The sequence below is a fragment of the Giraffa tippelskirchi genome, chromosome 4 (genome assembly GCF_054371585.1).
Source record: "Giraffa tippelskirchi isolate mGirTip1 chromosome 4, T2T-mGirTip1v1.2.pri, whole genome shotgun sequence".
NCBI lineage: Eukaryota > Metazoa > Chordata > Mammalia > Artiodactyla > Giraffidae > Giraffa > Giraffa tippelskirchi.
This window is the reverse complement of record NC_137278.1, coordinates 94,862,093-94,884,589: the sequence shown is the minus strand read 5'-3', so window position 1 is coordinate 94,884,589 and position 22,497 is coordinate 94,862,093. Positions and strand designations below refer to the sequence as shown.

At 45.7% G+C, this 22,497-nt stretch overlaps 1 protein-coding gene across 50 annotated transcripts in view; it reads left to right on the top strand.

Annotated features, from left to right (window-relative positions):
• MAP4K4 (mitogen-activated protein kinase kinase kinase kinase 4) overlaps positions 1 to 22,497 on the top strand; it is a 151,394-nt gene that overhangs the window by 87,069 nt on the left and 41,828 nt on the right. For all 50 annotated transcript variants that reach the window (XM_081596886.1, XM_081596912.1, XM_081596913.1 and 47 more), the window contains exons 4-10: positions 8,965 to 9,090; positions 10,313 to 10,423; positions 13,072 to 13,162; positions 13,577 to 13,707; positions 14,525 to 14,579; positions 16,090 to 16,168; positions 20,786 to 20,961. In XM_081596886.1, the coding sequence (XP_081453012.1) occupies positions 8,965 to 9,090; positions 10,313 to 10,423; positions 13,072 to 13,162; positions 13,577 to 13,707; positions 14,525 to 14,579; positions 16,090 to 16,168; positions 20,786 to 20,961 (769 nt within the window). The remainder of the gene's footprint in view (positions 1 to 8,964; positions 9,091 to 10,312; positions 10,424 to 13,071; positions 13,163 to 13,576; positions 13,708 to 14,524; positions 14,580 to 16,089; positions 16,169 to 20,785; positions 20,962 to 22,497) is intronic.

Here is a 22,497-nt window from a genome sequence, read left to right as displayed (position 1 = left end):
TCATATGTATTATTTCTGTCGCTGCATGGGTTAGAAAAAAATCGGAAAAGGAAACTATTACTATCCATTCTTAATGGAAGTAAGAAAAAGTGCTCTTGATTTTGGTCAGGTGCAGTGGGACTGGAAAGGGAATGTGTCAGCCATGGTTTTTGGGCTTTTGTTCTTGTATCTTTAAATGCTGTTCATGAAGTTGCACTAATTCATTCATTTAAACAATTACTAAACACTTAGTCTTTTAATGCAGGCTCTTCTCAGAGGTAGGGTGGAATAGAAAGATTAATTATGCTCCAGAAGGAGCTATTCTCGAGCTCCTGGTAAAATAAAACTTGCCATGAAAGGGAGCTCTTTGTAATTGTTGATGAATCATCTCCAGGCGGATACGGCTACCTTGTCACTTCGTGAATCGAAAGCATTTTTCTAAGGAAAATAAATAGTTCAATTGAAAGAAAAAAACACCCAGCAATTTTTCAATCCCATAAATTGCTATTTTTTATATATGGGCACTGTTCTGTAAAAATCCTATCCTCCCTCCCCACCAGCTTTTCTTTTTTAAATTTACTTGAGGGCTATAAATGCAAAATTCTACTTCTAATCTCAACACTTCTTCTTCCCTTCTTGCCTTCATTCCTAGCAAACTTACTTAAAAAGATGTTCATTGGCATGGAACTCTGCTAATGTTAGGTGGTAGCCTGGATGGGAGGGGAGTTTGGGGAAAGAATGGATACATGTATTAATATATGTATGGCAGAGTCCTTTTGATGTCAACCTAAAACTATCACAACATTGTTAATCAGCTCTGTTGTTGTTCAGTTGCTATGTCATGTCTGACTCTCTACGACCCCATGGACTACAGCACGCCAGGCTTCCCTGTCCTTCATTATCTCCCGAAACTTGTTCAGATAAATTCACATCCATTGAGTCCATGATGCCATACAACCATCTCATCCTTTGCCGTCCTCTCCTTTTGCCTTCAATCTTTCCCAGCGTCAGTCTTGTCCTGTTTGCATCAGGTGACTAAAGTATTGGCCAAAGAAATTGGTTATACTGCGATACAAAGTAAAAAGTTACATTAAAAAAAATACATTTGTGTATTGGAGAGGCCTTCAAGACCATCCTCTGGCTTAATGGCTCTCTAGGAGGACTCAGGAGTCGGCCTATAACTGGCCTCAGCTGCGATTTACAACCAGGGAAGGACGTGAAGCAGAGTCAGCAGAGGGCAGAGGCGTGTGGGGTGAAGTCCGAAGGAATCCAGGCGCAGACTTCCAGGAGTCCCGGCCCCCTGAAGTCGTCATAAAGACAAGCTTAACTCCTCCAGCAGCAAGAAATCCTACCACGCGGGCAGTGCTGTCCACTGGGGAAGCTCCTTAGACACTGCGTGCCTGGGGTTTTATTTGGAGCTGGTCTCATGAACACCGTCTGCCTGGCATGTCCCCAAAGTTTCAGTCTCCCCGCTGGGAGGTAGGTGTTCAGCATAAACCCCATTGTTTGTTCAGACACCCAAGGAACAGGCAGCTGCTCATCTGCATCTGAGGGGTGCTGGGTACCCTCCCCAGTCCAGGCCCCAGGTGCCAGCTCAGGGCTGCTGGGCTTGCAGGCCACTCTGCAGGGCAGCTGCCCCTGTGTCTGCGCTCTCGTGGTCATGGTGGTGTCTGGAGCTTCTGGAGGCTGGGCGATCTCTCCCGGCCTGGGAGCCCCGTGCTGTTTCTTCTCTGCTCTTGTTTCTCTTACGTCCAGACCTCCTTGGGCCTGGTTTTTTTTTCTCTTTAATGTGCTGTGCTGTGGCCACAAAGCAGAGAGGCTTGGGAGCGGCCACTTCTCAAGGACAGCTGTGTCCACTGCCTCCGTGTGTGTAGTGTGACATGCATACAGAAAAGTGCACAAATGACAAACCCAGGACGTTTCCAAAAACTGAACTCACCCCACCAACAAATCAGCAACTAAGTAAAAAAACAGAGCATTGGTAGCAGCCCAGGAATGTGCCTAGCAGTCCCTCCAGTTACTAACCGCTTCCCCTGGGAGGAACCACTTGCCTGGCTTCTAACATGATTGATTGATTTTATTTGTGTCTGTGGTCAATGGAAGAAGAGTCATAGGGTGCCATTGTGCCTGTTTCTTTGACATCACCTTACGTTTGTGGGAGCCATTCGCGCCTCTGCACGTAGTGGTTATTTACTGTCCCTGCTCTCATCATATTCTCTGATGTCCCACTGGCTTCTGAGAGAACAGTCTCACCCAGGGGTGTCAAGCTGGCGGTGCAGCTCGAGGTGTCTTGCATGCACGTAGCAGGTGCCGAACTGAAATTGCTGCAGACACAGAAGGAAATCTACCTCGTGGAGGAACTTCTCCTTGAACGGAGAAGAGATGTTCAGGTGCCTGTCCTAGGGAAAACAGACCTTGGCTTTTTAATTTCTTATGTTTGGGACATGATTAAGTATTTCTTTTCTGATTTAATCTTACCTGTTTCACTGCAAGAGTCGAGAGAAAAATCAGGAATGTCGCTCACTTCTGATGACTAGAGACTCAGTGTTCTGTGGAAACTTCTTTCAAAAATCCCACCTTCCTTGGCGTTGAGTGTCCCTGCAGCCACTGGTCTTCACCAGGGACTTCTTACCCAGCGCCCCTGGGGTGTCTCGATGTCACACCACTGTTGACTGTTCATTCTTTTAGAGCCGCTGGTCACTTTCCTGCTGACTCTGTGGGCTTGGGTCCCAGGCCAGCCTGGGTTCTTGCCCGTTGCTCCACTGCCCTTCCTTCCCCCATGGTCCCCAAGACACCTTTTGGGGGAGACCCTCTCAGCCCTGCTCGTCCTTTCTGATTAATAATAGGGCTGTTTTAAAATAACACGCACCACCAAAGCCTGCCTGTAAGCTTGTTCCTAGTGTGTGTTTACACTTAATAGTGATGTAATCAGAACACTCGTTAGCTTTTAGCATTTTCTTTATTCCTTCTCTATCTTTCATGATCATAATCAGTGATGAATCCGATGTACTGCCCCTCAAAAACAAGATAAAATAAAGTAGTCTACACTATCAAGACCCCCACTTCCTGTAATGAAAATGATCGCAGTTGGATCTCATTAAGTTGGAGCAGTTGAGATTGGGTGAATTTAAGTGAACAGTGGTAAAGAACCCACCTGCCAGTGCAAGAGACTCAGGTTCAATCCCTGGGTCAGGAAGAAATGGCAATCCACTCCTGTATTCTCACCTGGGAAATCCCATGGTCAGAGGAGCCTGGCAGGCTACAGTCCACGGGGTCACAGAAGAGTTGGGACACAACTCAGCGACTAAACAACAAAGTGGTCACTTCTGTCCACGTATTGTGTTTGGACAGTGTATCCTTTAGACTGTGAGCTACTTCAGAACAGGCCACTTTAAGTGACTTCATGATACCATGTGATGAGAAGCACTTTTTACTTTTATTTGTTTTTAATAAGATCTTGAAAAGCGGGCACTAATCACCACTGTACATTCTGATGACTTAATATATTTTCCTTGACAGATGCTCCTTAAATTACAAGGCATTTGCCATCGTCTTTATTATCGTAACTCATCTGAGTATAAGAAACAGTGAAGTTAGGAAAAGGAAGCAGTGTAAGACTTGAAAAAGCCTGACTGAAACATATGTACTGTTTGAAACCACTGGTAGCCTCTCTGTATCTCTGTTGACACTTGACTTACATCTTCCATCCATCGCATTGTCACAGTGATTCAGTCCCAGGGTTTGTTACTGTACCATTTCCAGCATCTGTTGCTTTGCTTCTGTGGGAGGGAGATGCTGCCAGGCAGTCTCCGAGTGGAGCTGTGACATCATGTCTGATCGATGGACACAGCTATGGGATTTCCATGTGTGCTTGGCAGCACCCACACCAGACACATCTGGTCTGAGCATGCAGTTACCTTCTCCTGCAATGCTGTGAAAGTTATTCTGCCTACGATGGAATAATGCCAAGGGTATTATTGGTACTTACTTGATGTAGAAGACATGGGTGATTCAAGAGCCCGAGATGGTTTTCTCTGCAGACTTGAAGATTCTGGTGAATTCAGACTACTATCGTCTTACTGAGTTTTTGCCTATAAATCACTTAGTCCAGTGCTGATGGAGACTTGCTGAGCTTTTCCTTGTTCTAAGTTTAAGAAACAGACATTTTGGTAAAACAGGTGGTAGAAGCAGCAGTGCAGACGGTGGCCAGTCAGAGTGAATTTAGTTTGGTTTCAATCTCAAAAGGTTTGCTGTGTCTGAGATACATTTCTTAGCAGCTCCTGTACATTCTTAGAGTGAATGCTTAGGCAAGATGTCTGAGGATTACTGGGTTTTTTCCTTTATATAGTTGTAGAAGGTATATATGTGAATTCAGCTTCCCTGGTGATGCGGTGGTAAAGAATCCACCTGCCAATGCAGGGATACAAGAGATTCTGGTTTGATCCCTGGGTCAGGAAGATCCTCTGGAGGAGGAAATGTATTTTTCCTCCAGTATTCTTGCCTGGAGAATTCCATGGACAGGAGAGCCTGGCGGGCTGTAGTCCATGGGGTCACAAAGAGTCAGACACATGAGAAACAACTTAGCACATAGCACGTGTTCACTTTGTCATTTTCTGTTGGGGCTTTTATCTTGGAACCAATGGATCTTGTGAGATGGACGCTGATTCATTTTAAAAAATGTGTCCTTCCTTCCTTCTGCCTGAGAATCTTCCTTGCAGAGTTGTGTTCGCCTCTGTCTGGTTGAATTACCAGTGAATTTAAGTTGTAGGACTTTTCATGTATCTGAGTCAGAAAAATTAACTTTGGTTCATTCACCTTGCTGTGGTACTGAATAATGCTCTCAGATGTCACTGGGATTTGCAAGTCAAAGGTGATCTTTTCTCATTTCTTTACCAGTTAACAGTCTCATGAAGGAAGAGTTTGGTGGTTGTTAACTAAAACAAACTTGTAAGCTTTTTTTTTTAATGGATATTTTCATTTTAAGTATATGTGTGTTTATACACTTCAGGTGGTGAAATCTGCTAGAGGTATTTGCATATGTCATTTTATTATGATTCTCTCCATCTAGTAAAGAGAGAGTGAATAATGAATTGCCCTCCCTGTTTTTTTGTTGTTCAGCTCTTACTGAGTAGGCTTCTTTCTGTAAGGGGTGTGCTGGGAGAACATTCTCAGTCCTCTTGGATCCTCCCAGTCTGCTGAGGTCCGCTTCTGTCTCTTCACAGTTACTGCCATCAGTGGAAAGAGACAGAATTTAGGTTACAAGAGTTTAAACAGCGTTTTACTGCATGTGTGCTCAGTGTCCGAGCATTTTAAGGAGTCATTAGAAAACCCTGCTAGTCCTATGCACTGCTCCATGCTCAGACTGTGGAGCAGACAGGACCCCCAAACCCCTGGCTGCTTTTAAAGATGACCATGATGCTCAGATGTCCTCCAGTAGCCAAGGAAGGCAATGGAAAACTCCTCCCCAGTCAGCCCAGCCAAGAGACAAAGGCCTTTTCTGTGGGAGCTTGCTCCCAGTGGGAGAGTCCAAAACTCTACTTGGCACCAGCTGCCTGAGATCACAGGGGAAGGGGGGAGGGTCTGGCAGCTGCTTGGTCCCTGGAGGAGACCAGGAGAGGGCCTTCCCTTTCTTCTCCACATGTCCCCTCTCCTCTCTCAAGTGACACGCAATTTTTTTTTTCTTCATCTGTGCATTACTGTGGCCTCCTAGAGATAATTTAGAACTCGGCCGGGTTACTTGGAGCTTCGCCAGTTCCCCTTTCTTTGCAAATGTGGGGTTTGTCATTGGTTTAGAAATTGTTAGCCTGCTCGGAGTTTGTTTTCTATGTCTCTTCTCTGGCAAAGTGAGGTGTATGTTTGTGGTGGTGATATGTGTAAATACATACTGGGGTGAGACCACCAAACCTGTATTTAACTAATGACCAATGGGAGATCTGAACTCACATGTTGGTTCATTATTATCCTAAAGACTCATATATTTAAAACACCATACTAAAAGCATTGGCTTCCCAGATAGTACAGTGGTAAAGAATCCACCTGCAAATGCAGGAGACCCAAGAGATGTGGGTTCGATGCTTGCATTGGGAAGATCCCCTGGAGGAGGAAATGGCAACCCACTCCAGTATTCTCACCGAAAATCCCATGGGCAGAGGAGCCTGGTGGGCTACAGTCCATGGGGTCGTAAAGAGTCGGCCATGAGTGAGCATGCGCATGTGCACACTCTCACACACGCAGACACACACACACACACTGGTTGTGATGAGGGTCCCAGGTGTACCTGGCTCAAAGCTGTTGACAGACACTGCATTTCTGATGCTTAGACAGTGCCTACAATTAGTGGTGCTGAATGCCTTTTTATTTTATAAACTGGGCAGTAACCTTCTATTTTAAAACCAGAGAAGCCAGAGAAGGGATGATTCAAAGAATATACAAGCCTTATCCTAAAATGGTGGTCTGAGAGGACAGTATGCCTTCCTCTCAACACCCATTTCATCTGGCTTCCATGATGTCACTACTGAAGTCCCAGAAATACTCTGGCAAGTGACATTGATCTGATTACTGTGTGTCAGAAAACATTTGGATGTTTCCAAATGTTATTAGAAAAGCGGTTCCCAAACTGCGCCGAAGCTATTCTTACGTCATATTTCATCATTTCTAACTTGCAGCCCAATTTCAGACCTGTGACCGTATGTCTTACAGTTTGTCGTGAATCGTTGTTTCATTGTGAAATGTGATGGAGCGGGTGCCTAGCTGCATCTTAGGTTCAGGGAGCTGCGTTGTGTTTGAGGGTCCACCAGCAGTGTGACCTGTCTGTACATCGAGTGCTGTTCACACCACAGACAGTACTGAGCTCACGTCTGTAAGGGTTTCTAAGCATGTAGGATGTGTCAGGGTTTTAACTTGGTGGTCTCTGCAGACTTCAGGTGCCGTTGGACGATCTTGGTTGTTCTTATACAGAGAGGTGAACAAGTTAGAAGACACTGCTTTGTGCAATCACTAGAAGGAAATATTTCAAAACCAGTCACATTATGTTGTTTAGTCGCTCAGTCATGTCCGACTCTGTGACAGTAGCCCACCAGGCTCCTCTGTCGCAGGCAAGACTACTGGAGTGGGTTGCCATTCCCTTCTCCAGGGGATCTTCCCAACCTAGGGATCGAACCTAGGTCTCCTGCGTTGCAGGCAAATTCTTTACTGTCTGAGCCACCAGGGAAGCCTTGCTTAGTCCATGACATGTTTAAATCATGCATTTGGTATGATTTACGCATACATGAGGTTTCAGTGAGAATTAACCATACAGCCCAGTGTCTAGACTGCACTTGGCCATCTGACTCTGCTCCATATTCACAGCCGTCATCTGTCAAAGTCATGTGACAGCTGTGCCCATCACCAGCGTGCTGTAGTGTCCTCATGGTTACATCTCTGGGCCGAGCTGCAAGCCACCACTGTGAGAATCGCTGGTGGATGATGATTGTATGTTCTGGTGTGTATTTGGTTTATAAGCAGTAAGGAACAATGGCAAGTTCTGTTTTTAAAAAGACACTTTCTTTTTCATTTGGTCTCATGGTTAATATCTTAATTGTTCCCCCTTCATGGATCACAGCCTTATCATGGGGAAGGGACTGGCATAACTCAGTGAAGCATTGAGCTGTGCTGTTCAGGGCCTCCCAAGAAGGACGAATCACAGTGAAGAGTTCTAATGATCTTGCGCCTTTTATCTTAAAGAACGGTGTTAGTGAACCAAACTTAGGTTCATTCTGTGAGGCTGTATGAAAGGTTCTTGGAGATGCTTGGCTGCACCAGTAGATTTCATGCGTGTGTGTGTGCATATGAATGTACACACACCTACATGGCTCACAGTCTTCTGTGGAGAGGGAAGGGCAGCACTAAAGTGGAAGGAGCCTGTCAGTGTAGACAAGTCAGGAGGTCTTAGAGAACCGGTCATCATTTCTTGTTGAAGATACATGGAACAGAGGGAGTTCTAGAGATGTGGTTATATGAAGCTTTTCCCGAAGATCTTCTTTATCTTCCCTCAAACATCTCTTTTCTAACCAAGGCTCATTTTCTCTCTTCCTCTCTTATTTTCTCACTTTGATTTTGCTCTCCTCTCATTCTGTTGGCTGTCTGTAATCTTCCTTTCAGATGACTCCCTGAAGGTGTTTGGTGTCACCCTGTCTCTGTGTCCAGGCACAACAGGGGACAGGACACCTCGAGGATGCAGTTTTCCTGGGCAGGGGGTGTGTGTGTGTATGCAGGAAGCGGAGACCTTGTTACACTCACAAGAGTGACTTATCTTTATTTTTCCAGACCCGTGTCACCGTCTGTCTCCTTCGTGCCCCCTCTGATTGTCTCTCACAGGCTCTTCATTCCTTCCTCTGCTCATCTTATCTCAGTCCAGTGAGAGGCCGGGGGGAGCCCAGTCTAGGACAACCTGCCACCACCAAGTAGTGTTTGTCTCCGGGCCCCCTGCGTGGCCTGATCTCTTGGGGGAGCCCCCCATTCTGGACTGAAGGGCTCCTGGGCTCAGCCCCTGCCTGTGGCCCCGACCCCAGGGGATGCTGCTGTAAGAGACTTTCAGAGGTGACCCTCCTCCGCCTTAAATGCCCCAGACAGTTTATACTCACAAATGTTCTCTGGAAAAGAAACAGCCCTTCCTGGTAATTGGTTGAAATAGTATCGGCCAGTTGTTCCCCTTTTTCCTCCCATTTTACAGGTGAGCAAGTTGAGGCTCAGAGAAGTGGAATGAGCTGCCTGGGGCCACACATGCCCTCTGCTCCCTCTGCTGCCTGTTCATCTTTACCTTGTGTTCTTGTTGTCTTGTTTGCTGAGCTGTGATCACATTGCAGAGAGTGAGCCCCCAGTTCTTGGCAAAGGCCACAGTAACTGTCTCCCTTGCTGGAGGGGCCGGGACCCTCTGATGGCCTATGTGTGGAGGAAGTCCAGTCATGCATGTCATTCAAACACTGCATATTTTATTTTTTTCTTAAGGATGAAGAGGAGGAAATCAAACTGGAGATAAATATGCTGAAGAAATATTCTCATCATAGAAATATTGCAACGTATTACGGTGCTTTCATTAAAAAAAGCCCTCCAGGACATGATGACCAGCTTTGGGTAAGCAAGCATCTGCTGCGTGTTTTGTGGGGTTTCCTTTTTGGTTGTACTAGAAGGGCATTAAGAACCTTCCAGAGGAAGGGGAGAGAAAAGCAAAGAAAAGGGGTAAAGTCTGATATCTTCCCTGGACTTCTCAGTGGAAGGTATCCTGAATGTTTATTTTGGTGTTGATTTCACACTGCAGGGAAAAGAGTTTGTGTTTTGGAAATAAAGTGGCACAGTAAGAAATAAGGAAAACAAGCAAAATAACAAGGAAGTTAGGAGCTTGAAATTAAAAGCAAGATGATAAAAACTTTATGGAAATTAGTGTAGTATCTCAGCAACATGCATTTTCTTTACTTCCGTGGGAGTGAGACAGACTGCAAGACAACAAACTGAGTTCTGTGAGTTACTAAGAGCAGTGGATTTCAGGTGAATTAGTGGAATTTATACATGTTCAACCTTATCTCTTATTGAAATGTTTCAAGATGATGACACTGAGATAGTGCTGGCTCTATAGTGATCACGTTAGTTCTGCCAAAAGTACTGGACTTACAGAGTGGGAAGATAGATGAATACTCCTCTGATTTTTTTTTTTAAGTCATTGTAGAATATTTGCAAAGTTAGGAAAGTAAAAGGGAAAAAAGTTACCTTTATTTCTATTGCCCATATCCAAACATAAGTTAAAATTTTAGAATACTTCAGTTCATTTTCTAAGTACTTTAAAAATATACTTTGTTCATATTGTTTAAACATTTAAGTATTGTAAAGAGTGTCTTGTGAAAAGTTCTGTGCTGCTTAAAAATAGTCTTCCTCTTTTGTACTAACCTTAGTTATCATAAAATAGTTGGAGAATCACAACATTGTGGAAAATAGAACATTTCTGATGCTGGCAAGTGAGAACGCCTGTTGAGGAGTATTTGGGTTAGGTTTCTGATGACTGTGCGTTGGTTAAGGACAGATGGTCCACCTGTGCCTATACTCTGGTGACAGGGGCTTCAGGACCTCTGCACCGGCTGTGCTGTGGAGTGTGAGGACCCAGTGTCCTGGACCGATGTCCGTGCCCACTAGATGGGGTGGTGGAATACGCTCTCAGGAATTTGCTGCCTCCACAATGATCATGCACCCAGACCTTTAGGAAAAGGAAGGGAGTTAGACTGCCCCCTGGCCTGCCCGGGGAGTGCGTTGACATCTGCGATGCTCTGACACATCTGCGATGTGTCCATGTCTTGTCTCTCTCCAGCTCGTTATGGAGTTCTGTGGGGCCGGATCCATCACAGACCTCGTGAAGAACACCAAGGGCAACACGCTAAAGGAAGACTGGATAGCCTACATCTCCAGGGAGATCCTGCGGGTGAGCCGCCCTGAGCTCAGCTTTCTTTGCATTTGCGGCTTGTGGTGGTTGTTCAGCCGCTTAGTCGTGTCCGACTCTTGGTGACCTCATGGCACGCCAGGCTTCCCTGTCCTTCACCAGTTCCCAGAGTTTGCTCAGACTCATGTCTGTTGAGTCGGTGATGCCATCCAACCATCTCATCCTCTGTCACTCCCCCTTCTCCTCTTGCCCTCAGTCTTTCCCAGCATCAGTTGCCACTGTACAGATTATTATTTTCATGACAACCAAGGATTCTGTAGCCAGTTGGCTTCGACAGTTGAAGCCACATCATGATGTTGACTCTGGCCTGTATCTAAAGAAACTAGACTTAAAATAGTTATGTGTCTGTTTTTTGTTTTGTTTTTTTTTAATGTAATTTATTTGCCTGAATTCATCCTGCAGTTATTCAAAAGAAAATCAGAGTGCAGAGGAGGAGAAATAATCTCTTAACTCTTGTTGTTTATGGAAATCCTATGTCTGAGCTTGTAAATCAATATTAATGGTGCTAAATGCTGGCTTTCAGAGTCATCTTCTGGGCTTTGGCATTAACAGTTAGAATATGCTGCAGTATTTACGAGGGAAAGTTCTTGTGTTTAGTGTTATTTACAGCCAGTTGGAAAGCTGGTTTATGGTCTTTGAGCAAGTTTCGGAGCTACCAAATGATTTTAGCAGTTTCTGAATGATTCTTTTCAGTAGTGGAGCCACTGTGACAGCGCAGACAGTGTGTTTGAAAAGAATGTATTTGAAAACTGCTTGTGAGTTGCCCACGGGCTTCTTATCTTTGGTCAGCTGTCACAGTTTTCTCTCTACTTTACCTGTAAATCACACACTTAAATGACTTGGTTGCATTTCATTTATGGACCACATTTGAAAAGTAGAGACTATGGAATTGAATTGGAATCTAATTGTAAAAAAACCTGTCACTTTTATTTTTTATGTATAGGTAAATTTATGTTTAAGCTTCACAGAGGACTGCAGGTTTTTAAGAATGCTGTCTAGAATTCATGGAGCCAATTTGAATTTCTCTTTATTTAGTTTACAGAGCCCTTGAAAATAGATAATTGTCTTAAGACAACTAGTTGGATAGGGAGAGGTGGGAGACCTGTCTTTTTACCATCACATTCACATTTCATTATAAAAGCATGAGGATTCTTCTGTGGTTACTGTAGGAGCCTTGACGTGTGAGGCTGATAAGCCTCATGCCTCACACTGCTGTGAGGCACTTCAGTGAGTGGGCACCTGCAATGTCCTGATAGCACAACTGTTGTTGTTTAGTCACTCAGTTGTGTCTGACTCTTTGTGACTCCATGGATTGTAGCCCAGCAGGCTCCTCTGTCCATGGGATTCTCCAGGCAAGTATACTGGAGCAAGTTACCATTTCCTTCTCCAGGGGATCTTCCTAACCCAGGGATCAAATCTGCCTCTCCTGCTTTGGCAGGTGGATTCTTTACCACTGAGCCACCTGCAAAGCCCCATGATAACAATAAAAACCCACTAAAATGTTAAACAGGAAAAATCAAGTAAATGGTGCGTTCTCATCCACCCTTTCTCAGTTGTGGCATCTTGGACTGGATAGGTCGCTTGTGCCTTGGGAGGCAGCTGCACATTGGGTTCTCTGGCAGAAGTTGGGACAAGTAGAGTTGTGAGAATGCTGCCTTTTTGTCTTTCTGACCATATTTGGATGCAAACTGCGTTTTTGTTCTCCCACCACCTCTCATCAGAGGCATGCTCTGGGCTTCATTCCAGATACGAGGTCATCAAAAAGTGCTGTGTGCCCACTAGGGCTTACTTCCTTGGGAGAAAAAGAAAGATGCTTGATTGGCACATGAAGCTCTGTGGATGGCGGAACCGTTGTACCCGTGGGGTAGGGGTGGAGTCAGTCAGTAGTTCACAGCTTGTGGCTCTTTGCTGGGAAAACCAGGCTGGGTTCAAGGGCCAGACCTTGAAGCCCACTCTCAACCGTTGCTTTTCCCCTGGAATGCATGCAGTTCACATCTCCCCCTAGGCTCACCCACTGCCCAGTGGGCATGCAGCGTGGGAAAAGAACTGTCCTGTACACAAATAGCACACATCGCGGTAGAGACACTGCAGATGGTCATTGAACACGTGCCTTTGGGGAAAAGCTAGAAAGTGGTAGTGCTACCCTTATCCTGGCCCTGCCCCTTGGGACTGGGGTTGCTTCTTTCTGTATGGTGTCACTGGTGATACCTTGCTGGACACTCACTGAAGTTGAATTGTGTGCATACTTTATTTTTCAGTATTTGTTTATTTGCCTGCTCCGGGTCTTAGGTGTGGCACACAGACTTAGTTGCCCTACAGCATGTGGGGATGTTAGCTCCCCAACCAGGGATAGAAGCTGTATCCCCTGAATTGAAAGGTGGATTCTTAACCACTGGACCACCAGGGAAGTACCAGAGAATGGGTTTTGTTTTTTTCTTTCTTTCTTTTAATCTTTTGGCCACACTGAGTGATATGTGGGATCTTGGTTCCCTGAGCAGGGATCCATTCCATGTCCCCTGCATTGGAAGGTGAATTCTTAACCACTGAACCATGCGATATTATAAGGGGTGCATTCTAGGCTGTTCACTGACAGCATCAGAGAACTAAATCTCTCTCTGTCTTGCTTGCAGGGCCTGGCCCATCTCCACATCCATCACGTGATCCACCGCGACATCAAGGGCCAGAATGTGCTGCTGACTGAGAATGCAGAGGTGAAGCTAGGTAAGTGATGACCTGATGCCTGCCGGGGTGCAGTCCTCTGTTGGCATCACCCTTGTTTCCCCTTCCGTCCTGTTGGAGAAGTGGGAGCCAGGCTTACCTCTTAGCACAGCTCCAGGCCTGCTTCGTCTGTGCCCCAGACTCCCCCAGCAGTCCCCCTCGTGGTCCCTGTGGGAAACTCAGGGACGAGGTGGGTACAGGCTCCTGGGGAAACCCCCAGGCTGGTGGAGCATCTTGGCGTTATGGTGACTTGGCTCTGGAGGGGGCGCTTCTTATCTGTGCTGCTGGAGGGTCGCACATCCACGCCACGCTTGTGTGTGGCTTACTCTGAAGACCCTGCTCCTCTGTGTCTGCGCCCTGTTTTTTACTGGTTTGCTCACTGTGGTCCACTTTCCTTCCTTCTTCCTCCGGCCGCAGTGGACTTCGGGGTGAGCGCCCAGCTGGACAGGACCGTGGGGAGGAGGAACACATTCATAGGCACCCCATACTGGATGGCCCCCGAGGTCATCGCCTGTGATGAGAACCCTGACGCCACCTACGATTACAGGGTAAGGTGCTGCGCCAGCCTGGCCTCGTGGGCTCTGCCTGTTCTGGGTGTGGGTTCTGCCCCCACTGCCCCCTCTCTGCTCCAGCGAGGACCGTGTGGACTCCTGCTGTAGGGCACATCCCCAGGACAGTATTTTGAGGCTTTTGTTTTTTGTGGTCCATTCTGCATCAACTCTGTTCTAAGTCAGGTGCTGCTTTCAAGGCGGGAGGGGTCACTGTCAGTCTCAGAAATGTTTTTGTCCCGAGTCAATTCAGCGCTTCTGCTCTGTTTACTGTTCTTTTTAATTTGAAGAGTATCAGGTATTTATTGTTTCAGAAATATTGTCAGATTACATAGCAAGCATTTTGTGTGAAATTTCAGAGTCTTGCTAAAGAGCTGTACTCCTTTGCTTTGGTCATAAATGTGTTTAAACTCTGAGAGTGACCTCTAGAGACGTGTATCATTAATGCATTTCTTGATCCTGATGAAAAGTCTTGTTTGATCATCAGACTCTGGCTAAGAGTTGGATCATAGGTACGGCGAGTGGTTCTAATTAACGATCATTATTGCATAACTTTTTACAAAGCTGTGCAATACAAGGCAGATTGTACAGCTTTTCCATCACCCTCTTCATAAGTTGACTGCACTTTATGAGTTGATCATTTATTTATGTGGAAGGTGTCCTTCCAGATGTGTTTATGCTTGTAATTTCTTGGCAAACGTCCTTTTGGTTCGTACCCCCAAAGAATGCATTTATGTGAACTGTGTGAATGACCAGTGGCAGTGAGTTGCTGGCCTCACAGTGAGGATGGTGCCCTAACGTCTGCTTTGTTCTGCAGAGTGACCTCTGGTCCTGTGGCATCACTGCCATTGAGATGGCTGAAGGTGCTCCCCGTAAGTAGCCTGCCTGCCTTGTTAGCCCAGTTCTGTGCAACCTAAACCTGGTCTCATGGCTTCAGAAACAGTGGCTTCATGAATGGAGTTGTTTCTGGTGGGGCGTTCAGATGAAGGAATCATAAATACAGTGGAGTTTTAGATGTAAAAGGAGTTCTTGGCACATGTCAGTCCTTCTGAAGGTCTCCTTGAGGTTAAAGGCTGCGTTACCTTTTAAGTTGTAATTAGATGTGTGACCTAAATTTATTCTGACATCAGATAATGACAGCCCACTCCAATATTTTTGCCTGGAGAATCCAATGGACAGAGGAGCTTGGCGGACTCAGTCCGTGGGGTTTGCAAAAGTTGAACAGGACTGAGCATGCAGACATACACACAGTAATAGGCAGTAATTTTTCTTTTTACAGTTTGAACCTAGTATTCAGTGAAACTGGTCCTAACACAGGAAATTTCCATTTTACTTATGTTTTAACTTTAAAAATAGAGGCACAACCTTTTATCCATGGAATTTTTTTTTTGTTGTTAGTATTACCTGTGAAATTTTGCTTCCGCTTTGGATTAAATCAGTGACAACTTCATAAAATTGGTTTTTAATCAGGAACAGAGTAGAATTGCAGAGAGCAAAGGAAAAAAAGAAACCCTTCATTTTCTGCTGGTCCCCCTTGAATATATAACATTTGGTACATAGTTGCTGCTGACTAAATATTTGTTGAATGAATGATACAAGGTTGCCTCCAGCTAGGGATTAGTTGGACTGCAGAAGGGGCCATCTGTCCTGATCACCGTGTGCTCCATTGTGTCCCCCGAGGACCTGAGACAGGACAGGACTGCCCGACGCTTTGTCTGGTTCCCTTTTGCAGTGGGAACAACATCCTCCTTTTCTTTGGCCCTATCTCCCAGCTGTCTTGTAAGGTGCTTGTGAAGGTAAATAAACACATGGAAATACCTGTTGTGACATACTCGTGTGTCCACGTGTACCTCTCACGCCTTCACTGGGCCAGTGGTCAGAGGATAAATAGTCATCAAACAAAATTAAACAATGCCACTCACTCCCTGATTTCAGGAACACTCACTCTAACAGTAAGCAGTGAACATGCCTGCTAGTTCTGAGTTCCAGGCATTGTGTGAGGAAGGCCTTTATAGCTGTGTCTCATTTAATCCTTACGACAGTCCTATGAAAATAAAGATATTTTCATTGTCATCCGATAGGTGACTTAAGCTGTTAACTCCTTTAGGACTTTGAATCAGTATTTTATCTTTGATTTATGAAAGCTTTCCAGTGTCTGTTTGAAATGGTCTATTCTTCTCGTTGCTCTTGTCCTCCTTGTGTTTTGCTGTGCTTCAGTTGGGGGTTCAGGGTATGTTCTCAGCTGCATAACTAGATGTGCAGGCTGCTTGACATGAAGCATGTCGATCAGACAACAAGCAGAGCGTGTGATGTCAGAGTGGGTCCGGAAATGGAGAACGCGTAAGCTGAGTGCATAACTGACACGCCCTCTCCTCTCCCCAGCTCTCTGTGACATGCATCCCATGAGAGCCCTGTTTCTCATCCCCCGAAATCCTCCTCCTCGGCTGAAGTCCAAAAAATGGTAAGATACATGTGCTTTGTTGTCATTCTCCTCCCTTTAAAAAAAAAAAGAAAAGTGTTCCTTTTTAGTTTGACTTCAGGACAGAATCCTGGCCATTCTGACTACCAAAGAACACAAGAATCAGTGTCCCAAAACACAAGTTACAAAGTGTATTGCTTTAATGTTTTTAATGTGTTTAAATGTTTTTAATGTTTTTTTTTCCCTCTTGATCCATTGTCCTTGCATGATAAAATGGCACCAAGTGACTCTGTGAAACACCAACACAATATTTTCAAAAAAGTTCTATTTTAATATTTAAATATACCTCTCAGTGTAATGGACTTCCCTGGTGGCTCAGACAGTAAGGAATCTTCCTGCAATGCAGGAGACCCTGGTTTGATCCTTGAGTCAGGAAGATCCCCTGGAGAAGGGAATGGCAACCCACTCCACTATTCTTGCCTGGGAAATCCCACAGGCAGAGGAGCCTGGCTGGCTACCAGTCCACGGGGTCAAAAAGAGTCAGACACTACTGAGCGACTAACACACACTCAGTGTAATAGATTTCTAAACATCTGTACATGAAGAAGCAAAGTTGTGTTGACTTGTACTTTCTAGTTGAAGGGATATTTTAATAAAACTCATGGAAGGGTTCACTGTCATTATGGCAGGACTTTGAAGTCTGAGGGGCCCTTGCTGCCCCAGCAGAACGTGTTGGAGGAGGGGTCCTCTCCCTGGGCTGCCCCTTCCTTCCCCCTCCTGATTAATTCTGATAAACAGCATCGATCCCAGGGAGAGAGATGGTGCCTACCTCCATGCACAGAAGAGTTCAGAAGTGCAGGGGGGCGGGCAGATGCTGCTTTGGTGTGGCTTTGACATCTCGGAGGAAGAACACAGTGCTTTATTCTTTTGGCCTGAGAATTTTGCTACCTTGTTCCCTCTGAGGGCTGTTCTGAACCTTCCTGGTGGGCACCTGTCTGTCCCCAGGCACTCATGCGTGCGGGCCTCCCTCCCGCCTCTGTGTTCTGTTTCCTGGCCTTGGCTGTCTGTCTGCCTACTGTGTTTGTTTGCTTTTTCCTTTCTGAAGCCATTCTCACCAGTTTTCCAGGTGGTATTGTCTCCTCTTAGGTTCTTGCTTCTAATTCTGAATATACCAGAGGTCCCCGTTTTGGCCTCCTCCTGCCACCTGTTGAGGTGTAGGGTGCTTCAGGTGGTAAAGAATCTGTCTGCAGTGCAGGAGACCTGAGTTCAGTCCCTGGGTCAGGAAGATCCCCTGGAGAAGAAAATAGCAACCCACTTCAGTATCCTTGTCTGGAGAATTCCCTGGATGGAGGAGCCTGGTGGGCTATAGTCCGTGGGCTCGCAAGGAGTCGGACATGACTGAGCGACTTACACTTTCACTTTACCAGCTGTTAGGTCTGTTCTTCTTGGTGGCACATCCTCTGATGTTCTAGAGCAGCAGTCCCCAACCTTTTGCGCACCAGGGACCGGCTTCATGGAAGACAATTTTTCCACCGACTGGGGTCGGGGGGAAGGTTTTGGGGTGATTCAAGAGGGTTACATTCAGGATTCGAGCTCCTATGAGAATCTCATGCTGTTGCTGATCTGCCAGGAGACGGAGCTCAGGTGATAAAGAGAGCGATGAGGAGTGGCAGTAAATACAGGCGAGGCGTCACTCCCTCGCCCGCTGCTCATCTCTTGCTGTGTGGCCTGGTTCCTAACAGGCCGTGGACTGGTATGGATCTGGGATTGGGGTCCCCTGTTCCAGAGTCCCTCTAGTTCACCGGTGTAGACACGCACATGTATTTTCACCCTTGTTTCTCTCCTGTTCCCCTCTGTCTTCCCGTCTTCCCCCTTTCATCTGCTGGCGAGATTTCCTTCTTCCTTCATCCTTTCTTTCACCACATTCAGCTCCAGGGAACCAAGGTTGTCTGGTTCCACTTACCAGTTCTTGGAGAGGTTCTTTAAGGCAACGATTGAGCCCCAGTTGGTCTCCTGTATTAAAACATGACAACCATGTGCACCCACGGGTGGCCAGCCCTGGGAAACCACATATGAACAGTAGATGTCACTAGGGAGTCACAGCTGTGGGGCTGGGTGACACTTTATCCGGCTCATGCTAAACTGAACAACACTCATTTTCTCTTTGCTTATTCTCAGATTTTATTGAAGGGAGTTTATGCTCCATCTTCAGGGTATTTTCACAGTTTGTAAGTCAGTCGGTTATTCCATCCATGACTTGCAGGCGTGGATCAACTGCTGTGTATACGGTACAGTGAAATAAAGAGACACGTGTAGATAACAGTAGAGTCTAGCTAAGCTAAGCTGGATCAGATGCATTCTCAGCAGCTCACATCACTGCCGCAGCTTACCTGGGTGTTACGAAGGGTCGAGAGGGTCACAAACGTGAAGGCCCTTTTCCTTTACGGATGCTGTCTTCCTGTCCACAAGTTGTGAATTTCCACGACCACTTTGGCAGAAGTGGCCTTTGAAAAATGATCAGCAAATTCTCAGCAGAAGCTGACCGTTGTGTTTAAAGACTATATCGTAGATGATTGTTTCTCTGATGTTAATCTTTAATCTGTACATGGCCCGTGAGAAGCCCTTTGGAATTCTTTATCTTAGGGCTCCATCCTCAAACTCTCCAGTGTGAAGGTCTTGAGGAGTGACCCAGGCATTTGTGTTTTTAATAAACTCCCCAGATGATCCTCCTGGGCCCCGGGGTTTGGGAGGCCGTGTGCCATAGCGTTCCTCTACCGCTGCGTAGAATCCTGTGCACTCCTCCTCAACCACAGAACAAGGCCAGAGCTTCTTCAGGTGACTGACGGCCCTTCTCTGCACTACCCTGACCTAGTTCTTTTAACTCTTTTTCCACTTTTCATTGCAGCATCAGAAAACAATTCACTGTCCCCCTTGGACTCTGCTGCCCTGTCACTCTGGAGCGGTGGCTTTTCTTGGGAAGGTTAAATATCCGCCTTTTTCTTGATGTTGAACCCACTCCGCTTTCTCAATTCTTTTTTCTTCCTCACAATTTGATTATACATCCGCTATTGAATATACATACACTGTTTCCTATGTGTATGTCTTGCAGAACCCAGCATAAACAAATGTAAATTGTTGACACATAAATATTTGTTGGATTGAACAAAAGTAGTAAGTTCTGAGTACAAATAGAAGACAGTAGAACTGATTCTCTTTTCCAGTTTTTTTTTTAATATTTAATTTTATATTGGAGTAAGGTTGATTTACAATTACCACATTAGTTTCAAGTGTACAGCAAAGTGATTCAGTTATTCATATACATATACCTGTTCCTTTTCAAATTCTTTTCCCATTTAGGTTATTACATAATATTACACAGTTTCCCTGTGCTATACAGTAGGTCCTTGTCAGTTATCTGTTTTATTCATTTATTTTTTAAACTGTTTATTTTATATCGGAGAGTAGCCAGTTAATAATGTTGTGATAGTTTCAGGTGGACAGAAAGAACTCTTCAAGCATGAAGTAACTGGAAAGGACTGAACTCATTCTCTCAACCACATTTTTAAAGACTGACTAACTCATTCATTCAACAAAAATTTATTGCATACCTATTGTAGTTGACATGCTCAGAGCTGGGCCTTGCTGACAAATAGGAAAGCAGGAACCAGTCCTGACCTGTACGGTTATAAACCAGGAGGAAAGACAGAGACATAAACGTGAAGTGTGCAGTGTGTTATGTGCAGAGAGCCCCAGAGGAAGGGCTCCTGGCTTAGGGCGTGTGTGGTGCAGTGTTGCCAGGAAAGGTTTATGGACAGGAAGCTGTCTGAGCCGAGTCTCCAGTAACAGAGTGGCTGAGAGTGTCTCCGCTGAGGCCACGGAGGGGTCACCATGAGCCAGAAATGGAGAAATGAGCAAAAATAAAGTGTCTGGTGGGGTAGATGTTGGCAACAGGCTCGCTGTCCCCCTCAGCACTGTTATTTCTGCCTTTGTCCATTAAGTGTAGGGCTTCCCTGGTGGCTCAGTCATAAATAATCCGCCTGCCAATGCACAAGACACGGTTCGATCCCTGGGTCGGGAAGATCCCCTGGAGGAGGGAATGGCAACCCACTCCAGTACTCTTGCCTGGGAAGTCCCATGGACAGAAGAGCCTGGTGGGCTACAGTCCATGGGATTGCAGGAACCGGACATGACTTAATGGCTAAACAGTGACATTAAGGGTAGAGAGCTGACACATAACTCAGCCTAAACCTGACGGAAATGTTACCCTAACAAGATCCAGATCCTCAAATCACTTACTTGGGTCCCTCTCTTGTCCCTCTCTTGCTCTGTGTCTGTCCTTGTCTGTAAGGATCCACCATCTCTCCTCTTTCACCTTCACTTGCTTTCCTCCTCCACCTGATTCCACGATCAACAAGCAGCATTAACTCCCACTGCTCCTGCGGCTCCCAGTGTGCTGTGTGACTGCTAAATTGTGTTTAAGTGATGCTCTGGCCCCCAGGGTCCCTGCTTTGTTCCTGTTTTATCCCCGTGCATTTGCAGCATTGCGCACAGTGAATCCTGAAGCCCCGCCTCACATACCAGCTTGTAAGTTACTGATATTTTGGAGCTTTGCTCTTCATGGTAGAAATCTGATGATCTTTTTTTTACTTTCTCTTTTAGGTCCAAGAAGTTTTTTAGTTTTATAGAAGGATGCCTGGTGAAGAATTACATGCAGCGGCCCTCCACCGAGCAGCTTCTGAAGCATCCTTTCATTAGGGATCAGCCGAACGAAAGGCAGGTTAGAATCCAGCTTAAGGACCATATAGACCGGACCAGGAAGAAGAGAGGAGAGAAAGGTATGAAGTCTGGCTTTATTCTCCTCTTAAGTATTCTTTTAGGTTTTTGCCAACCAGAGTAGGTTATTCCTTTCTTACTCGAGTTTGGGCTCATCTGGCCAGGGCTTGAGTGTCTAGACCAGGTTGGTCTAGGGGCCAACCTGGCTCCAGCAGTGGTGACCCTGGGTAGCGGGGCCCTGCGGCCAGTCAGTACGTGATGCTGTCTTGCTCTACCTCAGGTCACGTCTTGATGGCTGTGCTTCTTTCTGCATTGTGGGTCTTAGGCTCTATGTGGGCCACGCAGAGCTCACTCAGCGTGTCCGCCGCAAGTATCACCATTGGTCTGTTACACACTTCTTTCCTGCTCAAGGGTTTCTGGTGCTTTATGCTGCTGTGGGGGCTGTGACCAAGCCTGTGCTTTTGTCTCCTTTTGCTGTTCTATTTCATCAGTTTTTCCCTAGTTCCACTTTTATACTTATTAGCTTATTTATTTTAGTTGAAGTATAGTTGATTTACAATGTTGCGTTCATTTCTGATGGAAAGTGATTCAGTCATATATATATTCTTTTTCATATACTTTTCCATTATGGTTTGCTGCAGGATATTGAATACAGTGCCCTGTGCTGTTTAGTAGGACCTTGTTGTTCACTTTATATATAGTCGTGTGTATCTGGCGGCTCCCCAGGTGGTGCTAGTGGTAAAGAACCTGACAGCCAGTGTGGGTAGATGTAAGAGACTCAGATTCGATCCCTGGGTTGGGAAGATCCCCTGGAGAAGGGAATGGCAACCCACTCCAGTATTCTTGCCTGGAGAATCCCATGGACAGAGGAGGCTGGTGGGCTACGGTCCATACTGTTGCAAACAGTCAGAGATGACTGAAGTGACTTAGCACACAGTGTGTTATGGTATCTGCTAATCCCAAACTCTTAATTTATCCCTTCCCTCTCTTTCCCCCTTGGTAACCATCAGTTTTCTGTGTCTGTGATTCTGTTTCTGTTTTGCATGTGAATCAGTTGATTTGTATCATTTTTTTAGATTTCACAAATACATGATATCATATGGTATCTGTCTCCCTCTGCCTGATTTACTTCACCTTTATAATTTTGGGGAACATGTGATTTTGGTTTTCTGCTCTTGAGTACCTACTGTTTCTCCATCCAGCAGACTTTTGTCTGCTGTTCTCGAGGATGATCCCTAAGTGCTAAAAATAACTGAATATATTCTTCTATTGCCTTAGTTTAGGCAGTTAAATCTCTCTCATTTTTGTTTTGACATCAGAGTGGACTTTGTGAATTTGATGATGCTCATGGCCCACTTTTCTTTCATGTCGAGGGCTCTGTAGCCCCTCTCCCAACCCTGTGCCCCCTGAGTTGAGCATCCCACAAAGGATTGTCACGAGTATAAGGAATCAGCTCTTCTGCTGGCCCAGAGCCTGAGCACCCCTCACAGTGGGAATCACCATCAAGGTCCTCCTCCCTGCGCGTTCCCCACACATGTTACTGTTTTCTCCAAGAATGTGTGGTTTATTCTCAGTAGTGATGCTTTCGGTGATGCTTG